General features: G+C 40.8%; 1 protein-coding gene across 1 annotated transcript in view; it reads right to left on the reverse strand.

The window, feature by feature from the left end:
• The window catches only part of DYNC1I1 (dynein cytoplasmic 1 intermediate chain 1), a gene marked incomplete at its 5' end in the record, with an annotated part of 174,393 nt that overhangs the window by 26,854 nt on the left and 119,955 nt on the right, over positions 1-27,584 (reverse strand). Inside the window, 4 exons of the mRNA XM_026072651.1 lie at positions 15,351-15,495; positions 19,014-19,147; positions 21,921-22,034; positions 26,040-26,186. Coding sequence (XP_025928436.1) covers positions 15,351-15,495; positions 19,014-19,147; positions 21,921-22,034; positions 26,040-26,186 — 540 coding nt within the window. The remainder of the gene's footprint in view (positions 1-15,350; positions 15,496-19,013; positions 19,148-21,920; positions 22,035-26,039; positions 26,187-27,584) is intronic.

The raw sequence follows: 27,584 nt of genomic DNA on the forward strand, positions 1-27,584 counted from the left end.
GGCGGGCGGGCCCGCGCGGGGCGGCGGCGGCGCCGCGGCCTCCCTCGGCCCCGGCCTCCGCGCCATGTCTCTTCAGGGGGCCAGTCCGCCAGCGCGGGCAAAACCTCCGCAAACTGCATAAAAATCTACGTGTGAAGGAACCGGGGGGAAGGTGGGCGGCGCCACGGCGCGGTCGTTGGGGCCGCTGGGGTCGCGCGGGGCTGCGCTTGGCGTGGAGCACACGCCGTCGCCTCAAACACCCTGGGCATCGGAGGCAAGTTGGAAAGTACACCAGAAATAAAATGTAATTGTCCGCCATGAATTATTCATCACATCTGGCTTGTCTAATTTTTGCATAATAGCTGCACTAATCCCTGATCAATTAATGGGAAATGAAATTTAAATGATAATGAAAACTCCAGAGGTAAGGGAAATTAAGTATTCTCATGGCTTCTGACAGAAATCTAAACAATGGGATTTTTTAACTGTCTTCCTCACCCCGTCAGCTGTCTGTAACAGCTCTACCATTGGTTCAGCGTCTGCACAAGTGGGGCATGGTAGAGATCACAGAAATGCGAGATGGGCACTCAAAGTCCTGATCCTGTATTTTATGAAGACTTCAGTAAGAAATGAAGTATCACACAGGAAGCCTTTGTAAAATTCTGAAACATTTTTATAGGATCTCTCACTATCTCAGAAAGGTTATTTTAGAATACACCTCTGTTCATTTTACAAATGAAACAATTTATATTACTATTAGGAATGCCTGCAATACATTATGTGGCTGTAAGTCATTTTTCCTAAAACTGAAGTGACTGGTTGTAATTATTATATTTTTTCTTTTGTATATTATTAATTTTGAACAATAAAGCAATCAGTTTAATCTCCATTTACAGCTAGGCCCTTGCCAGTTTTACTTTCTGTCCTGCTGCACTACATAATGCTTCGTTTGATGTTTGGGCTACAAAAACTACAGCTCTACACATGGGAGAGTGTGTATATGCACATGTATCTCTATAGACATATATCTGCAGTATTTGTCAGTATGCACATGAAGCGTTTTTATTGCAGTACTGTACTGTAAATAGTTTTAAAATATTTCTATTCATCATACGTATTTTGAAACTATAAAATATATTCAGAGGTTTAATTGCATGACTTTGTCTTTTGATAAAGTACTGAAAATATAACAGAATTGAATTCTATATGCCAGTTTTTATTATACTTGAATTAATAAAAGACACTTTGTATGGTTGCAGGATCAGGTCCCAAATTTTCATAATTGGCCTAATATTTTTGTGTATTTCCTAAGAATATCAAACATTTTGTTTTATGTGACAATAAAATGATATTGGAGTTTGAATTTATTACCTGAAATTTATATAACATTTTTATTTCTTTTCCAAAGCTGGAGTTTTGCAAAAAGAAAAAAAAAACTACAAGAATATTTTCTTACCTAAACAAGACCTAATTCTGCAAACACATATGTATCTGCTTAGTGTATGATCAGTACCAGTGGAGTTACTTGCATGTGTTAATGGAATTATTTGCATGCCTGTGCTAAAGCATTTGCAGTATTGAGGGCCAAATGAAGACCAAGCCTTTCAAGAGGCAGAGGTACTTCATAGGAAATGTGAGAGTGAATTTCTTCAGCAGTGAGTCAGGAAACAGAATTTAGAGGGGCCATACATATCCACAATGCCTATCTGCCATATTGTACATTTTCACCAAAAACATCTAATTTAGGTTCCAATATATCAGACATCTAAATGCTGAATAACTGCTCTTTGAACACAATAGTATATTTAAGGTAAAGAAAATCTGGCCAACTGTTAGGTGGCCAATATTTTTCTCATACATGGGAAATGTGCTGCAAATACAGCACTTTAACATTAAATGTCATGGGAGAAGTAAAAAAGTTCCACGCAAGTAAGGGGACCATTAAGATATCAGTCAAACCAGAGCAGATTTCAATCAACGTTTCCTTTTTGTCGACATACCAAAACTTGTTTTGATCTTATTTTGAGTGTGACACTTTTTATGCTCTTTCAGTTCTGCTAGGCTGTTTTCCAGCTCATGACTAAAGAACAGGCATTGGAAGGAAAAGGTCAGGAGACGTGGTTCCAGTCTGAATCCTGATGTTGATTTGCTCTACAATCTCAGGCAAATAGTTTTAGCGAATGTGCCTTAGTTTCCCTGTTGGCAAAGTGAAAACACTTTTTCAGGTGCTGGGGGTCTGCAGTGAAAAGCACTGCAGATATGCACTGTGTATTGCATTTACTGTAACAGTGGAAATATCCACAGCCAGGTATGAATTCAGGGGAAAATCTGTACAGCCAGAATAACATGGCCTTTTAGAAGGATCACAGACATGCAAGGAGTGAGACACGAATGAATGAAGGTGAACAGGGTGTGGAGCATTACAGAGAAGCAAGAACTTTCCACCATCCAAGCAGCCCAAGTAAAAGGTGAGATACCACTGCAATGTGGTTGGGAAAATGGGGAAGAAAACCTATCACATGGCACTACCAAGCAGTGGTAGTAGGGCTGGGCTATACAGCCTTCATAGTTTCCCCAGTGTATCTGCCCTCTCAGCAAAACTATCCTGCTACTAGGAAAAAAAAATTTATTTCCCATACAATTTTTTTATGTATCGCACCCTTTAACTAGAGGAGACCATAAGAACAGCTATACAGGCTCAGCCTAAAGATTCCATCTTGCTTAGCATCCTGTCTACCATAATTAAAGAAGAAATAGTGCCCTTTCTTAAAAGCTAACATTTCATCTTGGTCTGACTTTACCCACTGAGAGCAGTTATGTTGATTTCAATGTGAAGACTCGATTTGAAAGTTTAAGTGTGTATCTAAATATTTGCAGGAATTGCTTACTATAAGCCTGTTAACTAAGGGTCCAGGCCTGCAGATTCTTTTAATGTAAGGATTTATGCATAAGGACCAATACCAGCCACTTCTAGAAAATGTTAAAATGTGGAACCATGTAAAGGTCACTTTAAAGCAGTTTTAAATTACCAAAAATTCAGACTTACACAATCTATGACAAACATATGGCTATTATTATAAAACAACTGAAATTTAAACTTGATGAGCTTTCATTCTTAAATATCAACCCACTCTGTTATTCAATAGAACAGAAGAAATAGTTGAAAGCAGTATCTTGAGACAAACTTGGGCCAAATCTGTGCATTACTGAAAAAGACAGTTAGGGGTAGAAACCTGGCCCTACTGAAGTCAATGAAGTTTTGCCATTGATTTCAATAGGATAAAAATTTGAGTATTTAGTGAAAAAAATGAAGAAGCTAGTTCCAAGACGTGTTTTTGTCTCATTTATTTGTGTGTCTACAAAATCCGTTGTTCGTCCTCAGTGTTTGTATACAGGCATTCTTTAACAGAACAATGCTGAGTGAACAACAGATTTTAAATGCATGGGAGCTGTCTAGAAATTAGCACTTGCCTATGAAATAGTAAACTCATCTAGCTAAATACTACATGTTTATATAAAAGAGGTATTTTTTCCACATATAAATTTGACCAGTCTATTCCACTTCTTATTTGCATAGAAAAATCTTCTTTAATCCAGGAGGCGCCACACATAAAGTAGCTAATTATCCATATAAAGGAATGTATAAATATTCACAGGTTTTAACTAGCATTTGACTTCTTAAAAGCCACGGAAAAAGCTATTGGCTTTGCCTGTTTTTGAAAGAAGTGCTTTACACATTGGCACCATTTCTATGGGTATCAGCTCCACCTAAAGGTACTTCCCTAGACTGTGCATTCAACAGCATAGATATGACACCATGTATTCTATTTACTGAGCATTGTCACCCCTTTTTAGTTTTCACTCCCTCATCTTTCATTCTAAAGACAATGGGACAGATCTTTAGTTCTGGCTTACAGTGATTAACAACAGCCACGAATGTGGTGCAGTATTGTAAATTGATTTAAGCTAATTTATTTTTTTTAGGTGTGCAGCAAATATGACAGATTCATTAGTCTTTGGCATAGAAACTTTCCAAACTGGCTGATGTGTTTATTTAGGCTCAAACTCTTAGTCTCGGGCACTTGGAAAGAGCAGTCTCAGAGCATTCCTGAGCAGAGTGGCTGCTGTTGCGTCTGGCCCTTGAACAAACTAGGGAATTTGGCCTCTATAGGAGGCAACTTGTATAAATAGCCTTTATTCATTAAAAAAACCCAAATGAACTACAAATAGCATCAAAAAACAACATCATTTCTGAAATAGATAACATAAGGTGAAGCCAATCTGTGCTGTCTGTATTTAAACAAGTGTAAAGCTGTCAAACTGACCAGAAGGAAATATAAAAGAAATCAGGATAAGGCACAGCTTGTTGGACTAATGCTCAGGTTAGGATCTGGGCTCTTTCACTGTTTATAGACCAAGGCTGCTAGGCCCAGTCCTCTCCATCTTGAGAGAGACAGCTTACTACTCTGCTGAATCCAGACTCATCTCTTCCTTTCTGATGCTGTCAGTTAATAGTGGTTTGGAGTTAAAACACCTGTTTGGGGTTATTTGTTATTACATCTTGTAGTGGGGGAATAAGTCCACAGACTCAGTTCTGTCCTACTCTGCTACGTATACTTTAAAAAGACACAGTATTCCCAGGAACTGTTAAACTGCCTGGGCAGAGCTAGCACTAGAATGCCATAAATCAGAGATGCTAGTTACAGGTACGTCCACAATGGCTCAGCAAGGCCCGTCTGCATGATCCTGAAGAGCGTCATTATTCCATGGACCCCAGTACTATACAATTCACAACTTGCAGTCTGCTCCACCTTCTCCAGGCCTAGCCAGACCTTCAAGGATGACAGTGGGAAAGCAAAAGGAGGATGTTTATGCTCTTCAGCTTTAGCCACCTGATTTCACAGGCGGAGGTGCCCTAAACTGAGCTATATGAATAATCCCTCCTTCACCTTCCTTTAAGTTCCTTTTGGCCATCAGATTCACTCCTGAATCACAGATGAGCCCAGGGGCTGAGTGGACACTTCACTGGGCTATGACCTATGTACATGTAAGTACCTTAAGGTATGGTCCATGGCCTACAGTGTCATCCAGTGTGTATGGACAATGATTAGTGCATTATGCTAGTGGGATACTCTCAGTATTTTTAAATATTATGGTTCAGTACTTTTTAAGCAGGTTGTCGAACAATAAAGCTCCCCCTCTGCTTTGATTATCACTCTTCAGGACGTGACTGGTTTCCTGGCCCTCTTGAAATAAATGGAAACACTACCATTTACTGAACTATTGCTCCTCAAGTCTGTAAATGTTCACTGTTAGATGCGTTAGAGGCACTGCACTTATTTTGTTTACAACATATAGAGGAAAAGTCTCCAAAACCCTGAACTCCCAAAGAAAGCAGTGGGAATGACAGAAATTCAGTGTCTCACAAAGTTGTGTTTCCCAATATATGCTCCTTTTCTTTCATTTCAAAGATGATGGTGCCTGCATCCATTTACAAAAAGTCTTATACAGGCTGTCAGGTGATTAGGTCTTGAAATCAACTCTAAATGGCATTTTTGGACAAGGGAACAGGCTTTATATTTAGATCCAGTAGGGACAGGAGGAAGAAACTAGCGTGGAAATGATCCCCATACTCTTCAAGACCCTGTTTTATTTAAGTACTGTGGTGTTACTAAACTGATTGTTTTTTTGGCATCCTAAAGGCTGCTGACAGTCAAGGCAGAAAGCTTTTCACATTTATAAATCACTGTTGTTGCAGAGATGCTGAAACTGTTGCCTCTCTTAATTGCCAATAATTTTAAAAAGTCCAATATTTTTGCATAAACATGTGGGAATTATTATAGATGGAGGACAGGGATAAGGGTGGGACTGAAAGGGAAGGGGATATGAGAGCAGACCAAGTCTGGAGATAACATGATGATTACATTTTTGTGGTTTCCTTCAAAGTCAAAGCATCATGGGTGAGCTTACAAGAAGGAAACAAAGGAAAAAAGGTTTAATGATTGGCACAGGCAGTTTTAATGAGAACCGATCTTAATGTCTAATACTGTGGCACGGAGAAAAAGAATGAAAGAACTTGGGAAGTCAAACATCACCTGACTTATAGGAGCATCAGAAAGTCAGACAGCAAAGCTTTCAGGGTGTGTGGAGATAGCCTGTAAGTTATACTGACAGGTAAACTGCTGATTTGGTTAATCCTCCTTAACTGTTTTGAGCCCTCTGCAGAGAGGTAACACGTTCAGGCTGTGCTGCTAAACTTAAGTTGTTCACGTTGGTCTTCTAGCTTTCTTCTGCCCTGCCCTCCCACTTAGTCAACAGAGAAAGACCTTTTTACTTTCTCAAGGAAAAAAAGCATGAGGTATGGCATGCCTCTTTACTAGTGCGCATTAGCTGAGGAACTATTTTCAGTGAGTTTGACATAAATGTGTATTAGTAGATCATTAATTTCTAAATGTAGATGAATTAATGAGAAGACATCTGCTTGCCATGGATGAACTTTCCAATATATCAGGCGGTATGCAAGGCCTCGAAACTCTACAAAACAGGCTTAGGAAAGATTGCATGAAGAGACCGATATGCAGGCTGGGTTACCGTGAGGCACCATGCAGGGGTAGTGTTCCCCAGCTCACTTTCTCCCAGTTCCTACTGGCCAGGCTGATCTATGCTTGATTCTGTGTTTTAGATCACCCAGTTTTATTCCCAGCCCCTCTTACTCCACACTTGCTACAGTTGTACCTACAGTTTCCTACTGCTTGAGGTTAGTACCTTCTGATCCACTTGCCCAACCTATTTCATATCAAGGTGATTGTTGTGTGGATGGGAATGGTGGAGAAGCCTGTGCAGGTATTTGCCATATGCTCCATATTTCTTCAGACTTCTGATTTCATTGCTAAATGTTGAGCAAGTTTTCCACCTTTTATTCAAAACATGCTTTAAGCATGCCAGCATTTCTTTCTATGCTACTAACTATGCATTTCAGTCACCAGATTTCTTAGAAAATATTATCATTTTCTTCTGTAATTTCTACCTACTTTTAAAGATAGCTCAGGGTTTTTTTAAGAAGCTCAAAACACTACAGAAGGTCTTATTGTCCCAGACTAGCAACTGATTTACAATTTATGTAGCTCATACTCCTGCCTTTGTATTAATATTTTTCTGGATTTTTTTCAGAGAAGGGCTTGAGGGACTTGCTGAGAAGTATGAGTCAGATACAGTTTTGCTAGACTGGCAGAAGGAAGAATCACCAAATCCTTAGGTGTGAAATACCGAAGAAGAGCTGATTTGGTTGCTCCCTTCACTGGTTGCTCCCCGTTTATATCCCACGTAGGTGAACTAGAGACCGAGGGGGATGTTTCGGGGGAAGCCAGATCACTGTGCAAGGGCTCTCCTGTCAGGCAGGAGAGGCAGTGGCACTCCCTCACGTCCTGAGCCTACTTCTGCTTGAGGCAATGGGACCATCTCACTGCTTCAGGTTGTTAGAGAGGCAGTTAGCTCAAATTGCTTGCTTACTTTTCTGTTTACAGAAAACCCTATGACATGTGTGTTCCAGACCCCAGGGACAAAGCTCTAGAAACAAAAATCTTGTGATGATATTTTACTGCTGCTGTTAAATAAGGTGGTTCACTCCCCCAATGTTTAGAAACACAGAAGTCCTGAGATCCTTCTCTTTCCTCTCCACCCTTTTCCCTGCTTCCAGTGTCTTTCGCGGTTAAACTACAGGACTTGGCAGGCTCTTCCCCGTGATTCTGATTTGAACATGGAAAATACTACTTCATCACAGGGTACCTGGCCCTGCATTGCATGTGGACTCAGAATTATTAGGCCTCCAAGCAAGCCTGTTGTTCCAGTTTCACTATTCCCATTGCTGGGAAGTACAGGCTGGCACTGGGGAATATTGCAGGATGCCAAATACATCCTGATGCTACAGCAGCATCTGCTGAACAGTCAAGACTAGTATTTGTAGCTGCTATCACCAGGATGCCTGCAGAGCTTTCATGGGTCAGCGAGCAATGATTTTGAGGCTAATTGTTATTGAAGAGAACTCCATCTTGTATGATTTTGAATACAGTTCTTTTTTTACTGATAGCAAAAGTCTCTCACATAGCAGAGAGAGGACTGCTGCATGAAGCAGGTGGGAGAAAATTCCCATTAGTGTATAAATCCTATGTTTTATATATTGATAATTTTCCTGAAATGTTTCACTATTACATGTGAGCCTGGTCGTGCAGCATAATTCTGCAACAGAACAGTCAGTGGGAGGTTTGCATTTTGATCTGAGGGAAAAAGGGATCACGACTTTCTTTTGTACAGATTATATGAACTCATGTAATCAAATTTTGCTTTCCATATGCAAATAAAGCTCTCACTGGCTACAGCTGGATTTGTTAGGGTTTTCTGAAATAGAGTTTAGCCCAGTGAGTTTTTCACAACAGCCTCACTATTTTAGGTGCCTGTTTTATTTTTTGTGTGTGCAGTTCTTCACAAAATGTTTCACAAAAAAGAAACATGGTTCACATGAGTAAATGAAATATGTCGGCCAGCTGAAGCATATTTTCCTATCACTTTTCAAATATGGCTACACTGAAAACCAAAATCATGAGAAACATTTCACGTGAAGAACTTGGGGCTGATTTCAAGCCACCTGACCTCACTTTTGTTTTGCTCTTTAAAATTACCTAGAAAATACCATAATCTTCTTTTTTGTACAGTTGGATGAGAGCCAGACCTCTGGCTCCAGAGGTAAAGGGCAAAACTAAAAAAATCCTGTCTGAACAGGCAACTCCACCCTCTTCCCCAAGTCAGCTTGGCCTTTTGACAGAAAGTGAGTTCTGAAGCAAATTCATTCATTGCCTTGTTTTTGGACAAAACTCAAATTCTGAACTCACACCGCAGAGACCATTTCCATGAAATTCAGCATGCTATTTTATCGCCCTTTGTCTTTCTCTATAATCAGATAAAATTAGCATTTGGGCAGTGATTAATCAGATGAATCATTTTAATTACTTTTATCAAAGAAAAAAGTCTGCACTGGAAATGAGTGTGGTCAAAGGAAGGGGATTGCCTTATGAGCGGATTCAAGAAGCCCCATGTTCTAATCCAGCAGTGGGGGGGACCAAAATAATTCAAAATAATAAGGGTCAAATTGTCCACTGAGCTAGAAGTTTCAGCCCCACCAAAATCAGTGGTAGGGAGGGAGTAGTAAAGGATTCCATAGAAGAAAATAGGGAGAACAGTCTGTATTCAATCTACATACTCCCAAAACAGACTAAAGCTGTGGTCTCCCTCACAGAACATTATTTCTTTTCCTCTTTTTCCTTTTGATGTTATTTCTTATGCCTCTCTAAACTCTTAGGGTCCTATTCAGATCACTCACCATGGGACCAGAGACGGATGTAGATTGCATCCAGATTCAGTGGGGTGTTAATTGCAGAAAGCCAGAGGTCTTGATATCCCTATCATTTGAGCTAGCACCTGGTCAGAGCACACTCTGGCTCTCATCTGCTTGTGGATACATGGATAGCTTTTTTGTCTGCAGGACCAAGGTGTAGCTCTGTGTGTGTTGTGGCATGGCGTAAAGAAGCACTTGCATCAATTCTGTCCTGATAGCAGTTTGGAAGAAGATCAAAAAAGGACACAGACCCAGGAGCTCAGAAGTGGTGCCCCATCTGCCAGTTTAGATATGACCTGAGGCTTTTGAAATGCAAGAAAGCCACCAAAAGTTCCAACAACTGATTATCTAAAGCTGCCAGACCCTGGCTCCTGTATAGCTGTGGAGGGAAATTGTGGTGGTATGTCCAAGAGTCATCTAATGTATGCATTGTGTATGTATTACTTCTATATTGATATGTACTGCTTCTTTCCAGTGGCTGCATGGAGAACCAAAGTATGGAAGCCCTAAATAATAAAGGATCTAAGAGCATCCAACCTCAAATGCAATAGGAGACATCTGAAGTGCCTCATGTACTAAGGTGAGGAGACTGAATATGGCCCAAAGGATTTAGGAAAGCATAGAAAATAACACCAAGAATGAACAGGTTCAAGATTGAAAGTAGTAATACTTTGTAAATTTTACCAAATCCAGCTCTCACTTACACTTAGTGTATGTAAGACAAGGTATGCGACTAATATCTGAAATAATGCCAAGAAATGATTTTTGTCTTAGTTTAAGCAAAAATTATGAAATAAAGACGTGGTCATGTTAGTTCTATTCACCCACACACTTCCATCCACCCAGATTTCACCTAGGAGCACTAACTTTAAGGCCACCAGCAGGTCCTTTATGAAACCTCTGCATTTCACCAGTCCATTTCACTGTCAGAGACCAGTCTGATCCTGTTACAAACTGGAGAAGCAGGGCTGGCCCCAACTGGACAAAACTGGTTTTCATCAGGAAGCGTCAGCACGTTAAAATCAAAACTTTACTTCAGGAAGATCCTACTGTCAAGGAAACCAAATGAGTTCATAGACACAAGATAGAGCTCTGAGCAAAATGGCAAGATCTTCACAGCACTTCGTCCCCTTAGGGGAGACACATGTTCAAGTCCTACTCAGGCAGTCCCGTGCAGTGTGGCTTGGTGCCCAAACCACTGGCTTACAGAATACTCCCATTGAGCTCCTACAGTCTTCACAAGTAATTAGACATTCACTAGAATGGGAATGTCTTCCATAAGGCAGGGGAATGCTATATACCTTTAACCACTAGCCTCAGTGTCTCTAATCTACGATCCACTGTAATCACCTGCCTGGGACTTCTCTAAATCAAGTAATTAACTCTAGCATTTCCAAATAGYGTTAAAACATTTTTATGAGAGAGAATTCACCAAGCTGTTGCAGTGGTTCTGCTAAGTTTACTGTCCTTTTATCATGAATAGTATTTGACAGTATTTTTACTTGGGTCTTTAACTTCAGGCAATGCTATCTGTAAACACAAGAGGTTGTCACTCACTCGCTTAATTTGACTGAAATTGTACTGGAACAAACCTTAGCCAGTAACCAGGTATCTTCAAACATGTTATTTGCAATCTAAAAAATAATAACTTGTTAATCTAAAAAAAAGTGTCGATCTGACCCTGTTATTTTAGCAAACTTTAAACATTGCCGTTTTATGAGTGCATTGTTTTTTTGGTGACTAATCCACACAATCATGTAATGCTCTGATTCATTTTGCTACACCAATTTCCATGACAGTAAGTTTGTTCTAACAAATTGATCATATCAGATCCCATCAGCCAGGTTTTGGGGAGGGGGAGGTACCTGTCTTTAGCAACAGCACCACCACATGCTTCTTTACATTGCTCTAGTGATAGGCTCCAACTTGACCTCTGAGGATAGTGTTCAATCTCTAGACCAAATTAAAGCCAGTGGAGGCCAAAGTTATATGCTGGTAGGAAGGTGTGAAAGTGCAAGGTAAAATCCTTTATTCAGAGAGTCAGGAGAATTAGATCATACCAAGATAATCAACCAACAGATGGGTAAGAGAAATTGAAGGTACAGAAATGTACATGAGGGTACATAGCCCAGAAATGTCAATTTTGCTGTTTAAAATGTGGTTTATCAATAAGCACAACAGACTGCAGACTGGAACAACACAGGACACCAAAAGAGAAGAGCAAGATGTGAAGAGCATAAGAAAGAAAAAGCAAAAGGAGAGAGACTGAGAAGAAGCAGTTACCATTAATGCACATACTAGAAAGGCAAAAATGAGCAGGGACACAAAAGTAGGAGTCAGTCACTGAAGGCACACATGCCCTCCGGCTTGGTTAGTCCTTGCTAACAGTTACAAAGTGGTCCCATTACCAGTCTGCTCATCTCCTTCCCTCCCTCTGATTATAGCACTCACCACCATTACTTAAACATTAGGCAAAGATGAAGATAAGAATTGATAGGGGACTACAGCAATGCTGTTATTGCACTGTTATTCCAATATCTCTTCTCCTCGGCTGCCTATCTAAGCATCAGTTAGGCATAGACCCAAGAGGAGAAAAATGAAGTCAGTCATTAGCAGTTCCCCTCAATGGAAGGATAAGAGATAAAGGAGGCATGGGAGGGATGAAAGAGCTGACAAAATCCAGCTCTCTATCCAGACCTTTATCAACTCCCTCAGCAGCAAACCAGCCAACCTCTAAGCTTTGGCTGAAACTAGCTTATGTTCTGCTATGCTTTAACAATTTCAGGTTAGCCTCTGTCCCTTGACACAGTATCTAAAAATTTCCACTCCACACAGCAATTGCTGTAATAATAACAATACTTACATTTCATTATTTAACCTCATGCTATTCCTTCATGAGGATTAGTGCTTAATTAATTAACAACACTTAGCATTTCCACTTAGCACTCTACTTCTTCAAAGCATCATACAGACAATACCTAATTAAGGGCAGAGCTCCACAGACACTTCACATCAGGACTTTCCTTTGACAGCTCTGCATCCAAGACTTGCTCACAGGGTATAGCATGAATTCAAGGCGAAAGCCCTATTGATTTCATCAGGACCCAGGTAATGCCCTGGATATCAAGTGACTATCCTTGCAAATTACTTTTCTTTTCCTACTTGTTCTGGCTGCTTACTATGCACCCAAGGATCTAATTATTGGCTAATATGATGGGTGATAATGTGAACCTTTTATTAGTGTTATCTACAAAACCTTTATTCTTCTGTTAGTGAAAATCTTGTTCTCAGTCACCTGGTTGAACTGCCTTTAGATGGAAAATGTGTTAACCACAAGAACAGATTATAAAACGTCAAGCCGGAGTTTTTAAGGGAGATGGTGCTTTCAATCCATCAGTCAAATGCCTGCTATGAAAGTTCCTTTCTTGTAAGCACCCCAGGGTGCTACACAACATCAATAGGCAATATAAACACAGAGCTTTTATGGTTCACTTTACAATTGAACATTGACTCTGAATCTGTGAAACGGAAAGGAATTGAATTTCATGACCAAAGAGGATAATGTGCACAGGATTAAGTAGACAACACTAGTAGGAGCAGGAAAGCAATACGGCTTTGGATGCTGATACAGAGATTAAACTTACAAATAAGAAACCAAAGGAATAAAACAATTTTGAGTAAACTCTCACAAACCTGCAGTAGCGCTCAATACTTCAGATTAATCCACTATTTTTTCAAGTAATCAAACATGCTGATGGTCTTATTCAAAGCCCACTGATTGGTAACAGTGTGTGGAATGCTAACTGCAGTGGCTTTGTGCCCAAAATATGCTTGTGATAGTGTTTTTGCAAACTTCTAAAATCCCAAGAGTTTAAAATAAAAACTGGGCCTTATTATTCCTTAATATAATTTCATTTAAGCTGCAAATGGATCAGACCCTTACGGACAGACTCAACCACACACTGAGGGTCTGATACTTGCTCTGGACTCTTCTGAATGTCTGTATTTGGAATGTACATACTCCAGTACCTACTTTTCATCTTTCACCAGTCCCCACCACTTCTTTTTCTCTTTATACAGCTTCATTTTCCACTATCCAATATTCCCTTGCCACCAGTTACCACCGTCCAGTATTTCCTTATCTCAGACACCAAATAGTCTAGACAGCCTCAGCCAGCTAAAACCGATGTTCTCTTTCACTTGGTTACCCTGCAGCCCTTTCTAATATTTACCACCTAAGGTCCATTCCAGCCTGCCTACGACCACTATCCAGTCCCATTTGTGCACTGGTTAAGTCTTGCTCCACTGACTATTGCTGATGTATATGGTTATATGCAAACTATGTAAATCATGCAAATTGCTTCCTAACAAGTTTGCTAAAATGTAACACTCAAGACAAAACTGACAGCTGTGGTCACTGAAGTTCAGGAAAAGATGGCTATTAGTTAGCACATGCATTGGATCAGGCCATTAACAAACACATTATGAAGCCACCACAGAGGGTGATTCAAGTTATTATATAGGTAACTTTGCTTTTGTTTACAGCACAAGACTGTCACACAGCCCCTTGGGTACAGTTCTGTATTTATATTTGCAGTGCATCTGTCCCAGCATCTCCAAGCCCTGGTGTCTCTGAGGAACCCACGCTGAGATATTTCCTGACAGGGGTCATCGTCCCCTACTGGAACTCTGTTGGGTGCAGCTCAAGATGGGAACCAAACAGACACGATCAAGACAAAGGCCTGGCATTTAAAAGGCAGAGCTCTACTCCAGTGTATGACAAAAATAATTGTTTAGATGACTTAGACAATTAGAATATTAACCTAATTTTCTTTTTACTCCTCACTCTGTTGTTTTACTCAGCCTGCACAGTGAAACAGGCTGGACTGTTTAACCTGTCCCACATTTTTCATTCACCCTGTCATTATCCTTTATTCAAGTGGTTCTACTGGGTGTTGTGTTTTCAAAGTTTCACAGGATTGTATATTCATTTCTATTGCTCACATTTCCGTTGCTCACAGTGCTCACATGGACACATCCACAGAGCAGTCAGCAACTGATTCATGGTGATCATAAGGGATGCTCAGGGAAGAGTCTGTGAAGTTCCAATATGTATTTTTTTGCTTCCAGCTGTCAGTGTCTAATGTCATTGGGACTATTTATACTTTTGGCTATCACAACCTCCTGCAGCAATGAATTCCACAATTGATATTGACTGCATTAAGCTCCACATGTGCTTCTTCTGTTCCTTCATCAGAAGGAAGGGTTCCTGCTGCTGTACTATCATCGTGCACAGTATTGGTCTTGAAATTCATCCTGCRCAAGGAGTGCTGCATGGATTGCTTAGTGAATGGCAGTACGAGACATCTTATYGCCTCCCTAGTGAAATTCCTCATCATTAGGGTCAATACTGAAGTGCAGGCTGGCTGTAGCTACCTTTATAGGGTAGGGTACACTTCAGCATGAATATGGATGACACAGTTATGCTAGGTATACATTTTACTTATAATTTTATCACTAAACCTATTCTAAGCACAGCCTTTCAATAATTTGGTTCATGGGATCTGATACAGACAATAACAGTTTAAACCTTGAAACATTTCTGACAACGGCATTTTCACACGTAGGTAATTTTTCTAAAATGAGAAGTACTATAAGGCCATGGCTAGATGAACTGAGTTGTTTTAGGACAGAACATTTCAGCAGAAGTTTGTGGCCTCGATTTAACTGTGTGCAAATGAACCTCTTGTTGTGGAAATACACTCCTGGGCCCACAGAAGAAACTGCCCTGTATATAACGAGGTACAGTTTCCTCTGCTCAGGAAGATGCAAGTCTTTTCAAGGGCTTTGTCATATGATCTCAGCCTTTTTTCTTTTTTCTCCCCATAGGGCATCAGCAGTTTTCCAAGAACAGCCTGGTCTCATGACCATGGTCTGAAAAGTACTAAGATGTGTCTATCCCATCCCAGCTTAGATTTCTCACCTTTGTGGTCCACAACTTGACTGTCCAGTCAAACGATGATGTGACAAAGAGATGGGAAAAGTCAATCGGACCCACTGCCATGTGACAATTGATTCCTGTGACAGGTCCTTGGTGGCCTTCAAAAATCTCACCAATGCCAGCTTTACTGCAGGAAGAAGAGATATTTGCATTCAGAGATTGTGATTTAACACCAGACATCTTTCTTTACTCTTAGATTTCTGTTTCCTTTTAAATTTCTGTTTAATCGGTAATGTTCTCTTCATTCACTAAGGTCTTTGACTGAAAAGGCTTTCTGCTGTGTACAATTAACATTCAGGATCCAACACGTGGAGACATTCTCTTACTTCTGAAGACATGCATTACTGGCTCTTACATAACAATGTCTACCTCTATGGCTTGAAATAACACTTATGAATAATTATAAAATAATTATAAATTATAATTATATTATAGCTTATAGATCTGAGTAAGTCCTTATCACAAGGAATAGCCATTAAAATAAAAAGTGAACATGTCAATGACTTGTCATTAACAACTTCTTTTCCTCTTAAATACCTAAAATAAGTTTCCACAGCAGTCAGCCAAGTCACCAGGAAGCAAAACCTTTTTCACCAAATGTGAAGGAACTATTCACATGATCAGGTATCATACAGTCATTAGAGAAGATGTGTATTTCATCAGCATGAAGCTAGAATAGTTATTAGGAAGGAAAAATACAACTCTGTGTGAGAGAGCCTGCATGCAGAGTTTTGTTCCTCCTGTAAGCAAATGGTGCCAAATCAGTTACTGGTGCTGCCCCACACTGTATACAGAAAGGGGAATGATGAAATTACCCTTTTAGTTACATGTTTACATAAAAATCACCAAAGGAAAGAAATGCATTCAAAATAGCCACAGCTGTGAGAAGGCTGCCAGCCCTGTGCCACAGTGAAGACAGAGGACCCAAAGAGGTAAGGAGCTGCATGGAGGGGAACTGGTCCCTCACACCACACAGCAAAACTGAGAGCATGGTGTTTCCCACAGCTCCTACTGACCATGGCAAGGTGGCCTCCTGCAGACTTTCTATCAGCCCTAGCTGCGTGTCCTCCTCTCGAGGCCTGCTGCAGCAGCTGGACCAGGGCCTGAATTCTGCTGCCACGTTCTGTGCATTTTGGCCTGCAGATCCTGGTACAAAACACACCTCTTCTTTCATCCTCATCTTTTTGCCATGCAGTCAGCAGGGTACGTGGAGTTCCAGTGCATGAGGAGGAACACCTTGCGCATATCTTATGTTTTGACACAGCTTTTCCCAGAAGAACATCTGGCTTTCCACCATGCTGTGCTGAAGAACACAGAAGCCTCTCAAAACGAAATGGGATGATACCAAAAAGCTCTGGGGGAGAAAGGCAGGAGCAGGAAAGGTGTGTATTCGTCAAGGAGAGGGCTTGCTAAAAAGGTGGGAGAACAAGAGGATCTGACACCTCCTTCCTCTTGTGAGGGACAAGCCAGGCATGTTTGAAAGATTAGACATGAGAAATGCCCTTGAGCATTCACTTATCCCAGCAGCCTAAGACTAATTCAAACCACCAGTCACCATACAGCCTATCAGTATAATGCCTAAATAGACACAATATTGAAATGAAGTCAGCAATCAGGCTAAAATAAAAATATTTTAAATAAAAATTATTTTAAAAATATAGGTAAAACTGTACTTGCACAGTATTAGGAATGCATAATAGAAGCCTTACAATCCTAAGCCAGTGTAGCAATGTCTACTTGTTCATTATAAACAAGAAATATGATAAAATATGAATTCAGAGAATATGGAAAACTAGTGAAGCGTAGGGGCAAAATTTAAACCTACCAGTGGAATGTGGAAGAGTTTGTTCTTTACAAAAGGCATTTGAGCATCCTGGAGGATGAAACTAACAGAAGCTAACAGAGCACACAAGCGTACTACAGCTCATTTTAATGAACAGGAGGAACTGATCTTCGAAGTGGCCTGTGGTGAGAGTGCCCTTGCTCCTAACTGGATCCTGAAAGAGTTTACAGGGTGCAAAATAAAGAACTGGTTTAAATTATGGAAGTGGATTGCACCTTCCTCACCTTAGAAGCAGAATGAAGATCAGTGCTGGAACACAGCACTCAGACCCTACTCATTAAGAGACATATTTTATACTTGGAAAAAAACAGCAATTTGGCTATCATTCCAAACGATATTAGAAAATACTCTAATAGACTAAGCTTTTCCCAGGTCACTTTATCAAGTCTTACATTAATGGCCTGTCCAGACTACTCAGACACAGTATCTGCAGAAATACAGGGCAGATGGGCAGATTATTGCAAAGTCAGACCCCAGCTGAACAACACTGAGATAAAACTTGGATCTGAGTTATAGAGATGCCCTGAGAAAAAATGATCCTAGCAGTCTGGGGTAGCCTAGCTAAAAGAGAAAGAAGAACGAAAGACAGTGTGCATTCACACTGAAGGGCAGAGGAAGAGCCACTCAGTTGTCCAGGGTTGTAGTCAGACCCCAGCACCTTACAGTCAGCAGCACACCTGAAGTGTGACGCACTCACAGGAAAATTTAGTGATAGTCTTTGCTCCATCCTCACTGCTGGCCTCAGCACTGGTCTCTGCAGACAGAATATCTCAGGCCTGGTATGTTTTTCCCTGGCTTGTCTCCATCAGGGGGAGGTTTTGGGTGGCAAGGACAGAACTTTGACCTTTTTTGTAGTATTAAACTACAGTCTGGGCATACAATTCAGCAAGGAAGGGATGTGACTACACTGTGTAAGAGAACACAAGGCGCAGTCCTGGGAGAGGGTCAACCCAAGCCAACACATCCTCTTGGCACACTGCAGCTATGTCTATATTAACAAATAAAACAGGCGGCAGCCCAAACTCAGGCCTTGAGGCCAAATGGTATGATGTGTTTTTTGTCTGTACAACAAAATTCTCTTGCCCTCCAAAAGAGGGTGGGCATATCCAAACTGCCCACTGAGAATGGACCCCAGCACTGTTAGTCTGCTAGCTGTATAGTCCATAGTAGCCCATAGTACTGGGTGGAAATGCTAGTCAGAGTCCAAAGTATATAACTGCATTAGGATGGCTTTTTGTCTGGACTCACGTGCTCTGTTTTTCACAAGTAGACATGCCCATGGTTGCTTTTCTCTACTGTATATGCCTGTAGAGACTGAAGATGAAGCTGAGGATGGTAAAAAATAAGAAAGTGGATTACCATCCCTTACAAGTGGTTTAGGCCTGATTACCCTACAACAACACTGTCTCCGAGGACCTGATTCAGCCTTCCCAGACACAGACATCTGCATGTGAGCTAGCTGTCTAGACTTCCGTTATAACCTCTGGTGAGAAAGAGGCATTTCTCAGGTGCCAGTCATCTCATCTTCAAAAGATGTCTGAAAAAGGTCAGAGAAATCAAACCCTAAAAGCAGTTATTGCTCCCCACTGACTACACAGAGAGCCTAGGGCAACTAGCCCAGTATAAATGGCTATAACACAGATGCCCAAAGTTAGGCAACTCCCATCCTCGTCATGTGAAACAGAACAGCACTGATACTGTTGGTCCAAGAGAAAAAAATTAAACACTCCCCCCACACACTTGGCTACCTCACACCAACACAGATACACAATGTTATTTAAGTACAAAATACTGAACATCACCTTCCATGACGACAAGCTGTGTAGACTGTCCCCTCTTCACTGCCAACAACAAAGTTATTGACATCTCCAGTTGGGAAAGCCATTCCTGTAACCGCCACTGGTTTGGACTTATTGTACACCAGCTCCATGCTCTCCTACCAAAACAGGTCTTAGTTATTATTCTGCAGTTGTTTTGTTGGGTTCTTTTTTTACTAATTTTTTTCTAAATGTTATTCAGGGTAGCAGGAGGGGGAGGAAGAAGAAATCATTTGACCCAGTCACAGGATTTTAGTTTCTATATGGGCTATTGCAAGAAGATGCAATGTCACAAATTAGGATGCACAGCTCCTGCCACCCCTGCCACTGTCTATCACACATTTCAGAGCGGCTGGAATGCATTGGTCTGCGCTACATAATCTTAAATCAGGCAGAGATGACAGGTGAGAATTTAAAAACTAATGGTGCAGAAACTAAAGATAATACCTTAATGGCTACACTTGCCAGCCCAAGGCTCTAATAAAATACACAATACCCTTCTATTTACAAACATTTTTGAAATCAATTGTTTGCCAGGAAACACACGTAATATCATATGCACCTGAGACATTTATCAGACAGTGCCATTTGTCCCTCTATAAGCTTGGGTTAGTGTCACTACTGTCATTCTAAACACTGTTTTTCAGGGTATTTCTGAAGTCATAAACATTCTCTCTTGAGTCCATCATCAAGCTACAAGCCAGCAAGCATATTTTCTTTTTTATTCTGTAGATATAGTTCAAAGCAAATCAGCATGCCCATTTTTGCTATTGCAAATGTGACCAGCATGAACAGTTTGCAACCATTACATGATGCATATGCTTTGAGCAGATCTTTCCCATCTCTAAACTTTTTGACTGTGCAGCTTAAATGGTGTAACCGAAGAATCCACAAAGGGGCTGGATGATTTAGCAATTTTCCTTTTTAGCTATTTAAGTGGGTATGTTTTGTATGTTTAAAACACCTAAGCTGCTAGTCTTCTAGGGCCAAAGCCTGTAGCACTGATTTTCAGAAGGGCTTTTTGCTGCAGCGAAAGAAAGTGTGAGGCCCTGTGGGAGGTGAAGGCTGCAAATCCACAGGGAAATACTGCTGCTTGATTTATACTTCTCTTTGAAATACATTTAGTTCTATTAAAAAGGCAAAAGAAAGCCTGGAAAATGCATTGGCAGAGCACCTGTGGACCATATATTTCTGTGAAAATGTTCTGGGATGAGATCATTGTTCAGTGTCTCTGTGGAGGCACAGCCAGATATTGTGGTGGACCCTCTCCTCCGGGTGCCTACACCATGGCCATACATGACTGCTCTGTATCTGTGTCTTTGGAAAATTTCAGACTGACACAAACCAGCAACATTCTGCTCCTCCCAATTCAAAGCTATGGCATGCAGCTTGGCTTCAAATCCTATGCCTTTCTTTGCAGGAGTGCCACGAGCCATGCACTGACTTTTCAGTGTAATGCAGGATGTGTTCACTTGTTGAAAGCCAGTTTTGGAGCTGGGAGATTCCATCTGAGTGGTGAAGTACTGGAACTGAGATGTTCATAAATCTCTGCTTCAAAATGTAGTATTCCAGTAAGCAAATGTGTAAGGGTGGCTTTTATCTAATTCCTGTTTAGGTGAGGAATTGGGGAAGGGATTCAGGTGCCTAAACATAGATATCTGGGACATTTTAGATGTCTCTATTTCTATTCCAGAAGAGTACTGATTTCCCATAGTCCCATGATACAACTACCAGACTCATGCTGTTGTCTCAAATGAGCAAGAGCAGCATGATCTAAGTTTGAAGTTRGTTTCACTCTGAACAGGGGTTAGACTGGATGATTTCCAGAGGTCCCTTCCACTCTATGATTTGACAATTCTATACCCTGTTGTATCTGAAATTGTATTTCACATTTGGATGGGATGAACAGTCCTTGAGAAGTGTCCAGTCTCTCAACAGATTAACTATAAAGGGAACTCTAATGACTGACTTAGACTTGACACAGACCTAACTTAGATGGTGAAGGTTAGGAGAGAAGAGTCCCACCTCTCATGTCTACACTGAAAAACAAATAACTTGATAGTAATTGCACATTAATTCATGGCTAATGGATGGTTAACAGAATCATTAAGAGGAGTTTCTACGAAGTATTTTGAAACTAGATCAGATCCTATGATGCTTAACAAAAATGATAATAAAACATGGTTTCATTTTAAGAAATGATGAATGAAAATTGAGTGATGCATTGGAATAGAAAATGTACTACTCCAAAAGACAACACTTAAAAGGCACTCTCCATATCCCCTTCAGCATCAGATTCTTTGTTTACTTTCCATTATTATAATCATTTGTGGTTTGGACATTTTTCCTGGATTTCCTTTCTTTTCTAAAACAAAGGAGAAGAGGGGGAAAAAGACAATAGTAACAAACATTCCAGAGGGGGGGGAAATAGTTCTAAAACTTTTGATTTGTGTTGTTTGTTCCTTCGGCTACCGAAGGCAGGCAACAAAGTAAGCTGTCTGCCTTTGTGCCTTGGAAACCCGTAGTGCCCAGGGTGTGTTCAGCAGCAGTGCACTCTAGTCCATATTTGTTAAACAATGCTGTAGAGTAAGTACAATTCATACCACAGGCGACTTCTGTAATTACGGTGCTTTAAAATGGATTATTTCATTTTCACTTGAAACTGACCTATATATTAACGTATTACAATAATTACATGATTTGTAGTAAAGGAAATGGGTTTTGGCTCTCAGCAGAGACTGCTGGAAGCAAGCTGTACTCTTTCAAGTGCATCCATTGGTTTTAGTTTGTATAGGATGTGAGGTTTTGGCTTTTAGGAACTATGTTCCATTAAGCAGGTATCCAGCTTTAACCAAGGTGGTTTTTTTCCTCTATAGGTGAAAACAAACCCACCTGTGGAGTTGAGAGCATATCCAGGCTCCAGGAGCACATTTTGCCGTCCGTAGAGACCGTAATGAGATTGTGCGCATTCTGTGTTCCAACTACGTTGACACAATACACAGGATGCTGAAAACACATTAACACTGGAAATCAGAGACCCATTCTCACATCTTCAAAAATAAATTTCTAATGTCTCATACATTATTTTTAAGAATGATTAAGTAGTCACATAATGCCAGGAAAATACAGGACTCAGCTTTTGCCAGATAGGAATTAATTTTGCTTTTTTATTTAAAATTTAAAAAGCATGTTATAGAGGTGGAAATGTTTTCAAAGTTTCATTTTCCTCATCATAAAACAACTCAGCTGAGTAATGCTGTGAAAATGCTGAATTATGTGGATGCGATTTCACCCACAGGGACATGTATCCTTCTATTGATGGATTCTGACACTGAAAATAATTGGCAGAAAGAAGCAAATTGTCCAGATGGAATCAAAATGAAAACTTTATTCAAGAAAACAGCTGTGTAAAACTTGAACTTTGCCAGAATCTGGCTTTTTTGCCAAATACTTGCAAATGTACTCCAATAGAAAAATGTGAACAAGTCCCTCAGCCTTCTCCATCACTGGCCCATATACTTTTTTAGATCTATCAGTATAAATGTGGAGTGACTAAATTTGCTCACGGTGTTAAATCAGGTTCACAATAGTAGATGGCATTTGTCCATGGAGGCTGAATTTCTTTTAGCATACAATAATGAAACTTGGTGTCTTCATTTTTCAAGGACCTGGTAATATTTTGAGTCTAAAGTGTCAGCTGACATCTGATGGTGACATAGGAGGGATTAGATGCTCCTTCAAGTTCAGCAATCTCCTGGGAGAAAAATCAGTCAGACTGAACAATGAGATTTAATTTCCTCTGACCATTACAGGTGATCCCTCTGAATGAAGGGTAAGATGCACAGAAGGCAGCCAAAGCAAAACTATAATTCTCTGCCTCTTCTGCAAATGAATAGAAGACCCGTATCTCCAGGAAGAAAAAATGCGTATCACTAATACTTTAAAGAAAATTAGGACCAAATTTACAAGTGATCCCTATACAGCTTCTAAGCCATCTGCATTTAGGGTTATAAACCTAGCATTTGATCCTACCAAAAGGAATGGCAGAGTTACCACTTATTTTAGACTGCCTTAAGATCCCAGGTCACCTATCTAGTCAATAGTGAAAGGCAGATCTTCAGAGCGCAGGTTAGTTCTCTGGGTAGATACCTAAGTGGGTTCAGCAAATGCCTCCATCTCTAAGCGTGAAACCTGCAGCACCTGAATGCAGGGGAGCACACACCAAAGGAGGACTCAGTAGCAATTGCTGCTGAAAAGTTACCTTGTGCTTGGAGGCCACCTGCATGCACCAAAGAGTACTAAATCACAAGGTCTATTCTGATCCTGATTTCTGTCTCTCAAGATTGGCACCTGATGTCCCCCGGATCATCAAATGGATGTTAGACAATACACTGGATCCAAATCTGTGTCCCAGATGTGGCTCATGGTATTAGCGCCAGGATGGACCTTTACTTGCTCCTTTGTGGTGAGCTAATTACCTCAGTGCTAAAAATGATTAACTCATAGTGGTGTGTGAAACAAATACAGTCCTAATTTTTAATGGGTGTTTGTCCTCCAGTAGGCCAAACCAACTGGGATAGAGAGAATGGGAGGAAGCTGGCAGTGGAGTAGCTAGGATATTTAGGGGGAAGGGAGGAGAGAGCTATGTCATTCCAGCAGCACCTCCCTGTGCCAGGTCTGGCTTTAATCAGGGTTGCCAGCCATCAATTTCACGCACAATAAAACTCACGGCAGAAATGAAAAGACATAAGGCAAATGGATGAAAAAGACAACCAACTGTATGTAACAGAAAGTCTAAACAGGCTCCTTCTTTTCAGAGGGTCGCTGCCAGCTTGCTTTTATTTGTTTTGGAAATGAAATCATCATGCAAAAGGGTTTTGTCTTAATTAAAATTTCCTGTTGTCCCAAGCACAGATGTGTGGTGGGTGTGAAAGGAAATTAGTGAGTAAGCTGCGGGTAGAATTCTCTTTCCTGGTGAATCCAGGCAGCAATCAGTGAGACTAAACTTAAGGAAGGTTTATATCAGTTTTAACAACACACTCTATGTGTTTCAGATAACTAAAATGAGAGAAGAAAAAGAGAAAAATCTTTTTTTCATATATGGCATAGGTTCAAATTTTAAAAAATCACTATTCAAACCATTTATCTAGCAGTACACACAGTAACAACTGCCTCACTACAATTATCTTAATTTAATGCTTTTTTTTTCTTGGTAGCTAGCGTTCAAGTCAGCTTTTTGCAACCAACACTTCATTTAAAGTTTATGTGATTCTTATATGTGAACAGATATGTGTCCCAGTTGTTCAATTTTCAATGATAGTCAGTTTCTTGCCACTAGTTTTCTGGTCTGCTACGTCTCTAAATTGCACTTCCAGGAGACACTGTTTCTTTTCATGCAGGTTGAACAACATTAGCTCAGATACTGGCAACAAAATGAGCAAAAACATTAGGGAAATGAAAAGCAGTGTTGAAGCTGCAACCCATGGCACAGATCATTAGATTATTACATCAACATTCATGATAGTGGAAATTTAGGGAACAATATTTGTACTGCCTGGCCCACTGTGTCTGTGCACACCTGTCATTTTTTAATATAAGAGGCATACCATCATAATACTGGCCCCAGACTGAATCTTTTGCATTAATTCATGCGACATGGCTTTTAGACGTTGTCTCTTAACTCCAGGGATTATGCTGTCACAGTCAACTAAAAGCTGAACCTTGATCTGCAAATTCCAAAGATAAGAATCACAGAACTGTAAAAGCTGGAGGTGCAAAAGACCTATTACTTTGTCTAATCCTTCTCTCTGCTAGAACAAGATTATTTTCTTATCTCTCAGAGTGCTTTGTGTAGCTCAGTTTCTTATGTTTCAGGAAATATTCTACCATTTTCTGTATTCTTATATCACATCATTACATTTTCCTCCTCCTTTCAGCCTATATTTTCTTTTCCACTTCCCACTCCAGTATTCCAAGTGGGACTTTTGGGTACATCTCCAAGAACAAGTCAGGATGGTCCCAAGCCCAGTCACAAGATCAGATATGTTCACCATCCACAGAATAAACCTGCCTGCTCACTAGAAGAGGGTGCCTGAGCCCAAACTCTGGCAGAGCAGAGCTCAAGGATGTTCATCAACCATCTGAAGGATGGGTTGGAGATCAGCATTATAGCACATAGAGGACACTATAGCAGGTAATCCAGGCTTGTCTCTTCTTCCTGCACAATATGGGTACTTTGCAATGCAAGAGTGTCTTCTAGCACAGACGTGATCTTTGTGTCAGTGAGGAACTCCCTCCCTTCTCAGGCATTTTGTGCTACTGCTCTGCCTGCATATCCCCAGATATCACCACAGCCTTGTGCCACCATCACTATATCTGCAAATGTCTTTGTGTGGGGGCAAAATGTGCTCCCACATGATTCTGTGGAAGCGAACTCCCCCTCACTGTGCTAGCTCTGCCCTGTGGCCCAGTCCAGAATGGGAAAGACCGTAAGAGTGATTTATTTATTCCTCTGTTAGAAAAGAGAAGCAAACTGGCCCCCACTCTTCAAGGGCAACAGCATTTAAGGGATTCCATTTTGATCGCTCTAGGTGCCTAATCTGCTTCAAAAGACAAACTCTGCTGTACTGTACAACAAGACAAGTGTTAAGTGATTCAAATTGCCTGCCACACGGGAGAGCCAGACACACGGTTCCTATACAGTGACCTGGCTCCCTTATACAGGCAAGAGAGTGGAAAAAGCACAGTGCCACTGAGGTGGCACATAAGTGCCTCATTCAGGTTTTGTAACTGCTCCTGTCCTCTTCAAAAGGATGATTTCCTCCTGACCCACGGTACCATACAAAGTGTGATGGTTAAACACTTAAAATAGCTGTTCTATTTCTTTCCCCTCAAGGACCACACTTACATTTGCATGTGTGTGACATCCAGCATTGTAGGCACAGCTAGACAGCTCCACTTCCCTGCTGATCATTTCCTCCCAAGAAAGAATGAGGTGACTTTTATCCTTACCGTGTGAGCAGCTGCAGATAAGGGAGTTCGCTGAACCGGAGTCCGCCTGTGACTGCGATTATCCCACAAAACAATTTGGCCAGAGTATGTCCCACCAACGACCAGGTTTGGGTGAAAGCGGGCAAAACAGACGGACATCACAGAGGACTAGCAGGTAGAGAAGAAGAGAGGGGTTACATGGTCAGTCACCTTCAATTCTCCTGCTTAAGGAAATGTGTTTTAGTTAGCGTTCTAGTAGTTTAGAAATCAGTGCATGACCCCTGTTCACATTCCTTGCACAACAGTAACTTCTATGAAAGCCAATAGGACATATGCAAAGAGCTAATTTGAGACCAAAATGTGCAGTTCCATTGGTCCTGGAGAAAATATGAATCACAGGATGAGTGTTAGCATGATGCTAAAACCCTGAGATACTCTCTCCACAACAGTGATGGGAAAGTGCTTCCTTTCCTTTCCAGAAGAACTTGAAGTAACCGGATGCCAGCCCAACAGAGAGGCTCCTGCCCCAGGCTTTCCTCTTCCCCTATTGCTCCCTCTAGCTTTTAACTCTTAAACAGTTTGAGATGAGTTTGTGAGAGACCCTCCAAAGTGCACCTCAGGGTGGACTGCTTTGAGAGCACTGCTGAAGAGCAGGATCTCATTGGATCAATGAGTGATTTCCCTGCTACAGAAAGGTCCTTTTCTAATAGCAGAGGCAATCATATATGTGTAAGCGTAAGCACTGTTTGAGCAGAAATGAGTTTCCTCATCTTAGTGACAGCTGGGCTGCCTCTGTACATTTTCTTTCACTGGGGATGCTGAGGAGCCAGACTGGCGTAACAGTTGCCCTGGCCATCCGGTAAAGTGCTCCACAAGCCAGTATGGAGATGGATATCTACCCAGCTACCTCCTTCCAGTTTCTTTAAAATAACATACAACCTCTGAAATCCTCAAGGGAACACTCCCCAGAACCTTCATGTGCCAAAAAGCTACAGCCAAGAGCAACAAGCTGTAACTCCTTCAAGTCCTCCATTCTCTTAAGGAATTATTTCCCATTTTTATATAATTGGCCCTGGATGTTTCATCTGTTTCTTACAAATTGGAAAGTAAAAGTTACAGCATTCAAATAATTTCCTGAGAATTCACATGCTAATAAAGACATAGTTTGCAAAAAAAAGCAAATGTCATTTTTCCATGGGCAGCTTTAGCGGTGCTTACAAGCCACAGAGCAAGACTTTAACTGCTGTGTCAATTACAGTCAGAATGTTCGATTCACAGTTAGTGTTCATATTCTTAAAATTTTGTCTTCTGACTCTTTCCAACTAGTTTTGGGAAGAAATCTTCGTTATAGTTTAATTAGGGGATATTTTGAAGTGGTGATATGAAGTGGTGATATTCCTGAAATGAGAGCCCATTTTATTCAGTGACAAAAGGTTAGCCAAATTATCACATTTCAGTTGCATAAATAGCATTGCAGATATTTAAGTAAACTTTCTTGAACTGGAAACAGAGGAGCTGCCAAACTGAACTAGACCCAATGTCCACCCAGCTGAGGATCCTGTCTCT

This window comes from Apteryx rowi, unplaced genomic scaffold (assembly GCF_003343035.1).
Source record: "Apteryx rowi isolate R43461 unplaced genomic scaffold, aptRow1 scaffold_346, whole genome shotgun sequence".
Taxonomy (NCBI): Eukaryota; Metazoa; Chordata; class Aves; order Apterygiformes; family Apterygidae; genus Apteryx; species Apteryx rowi.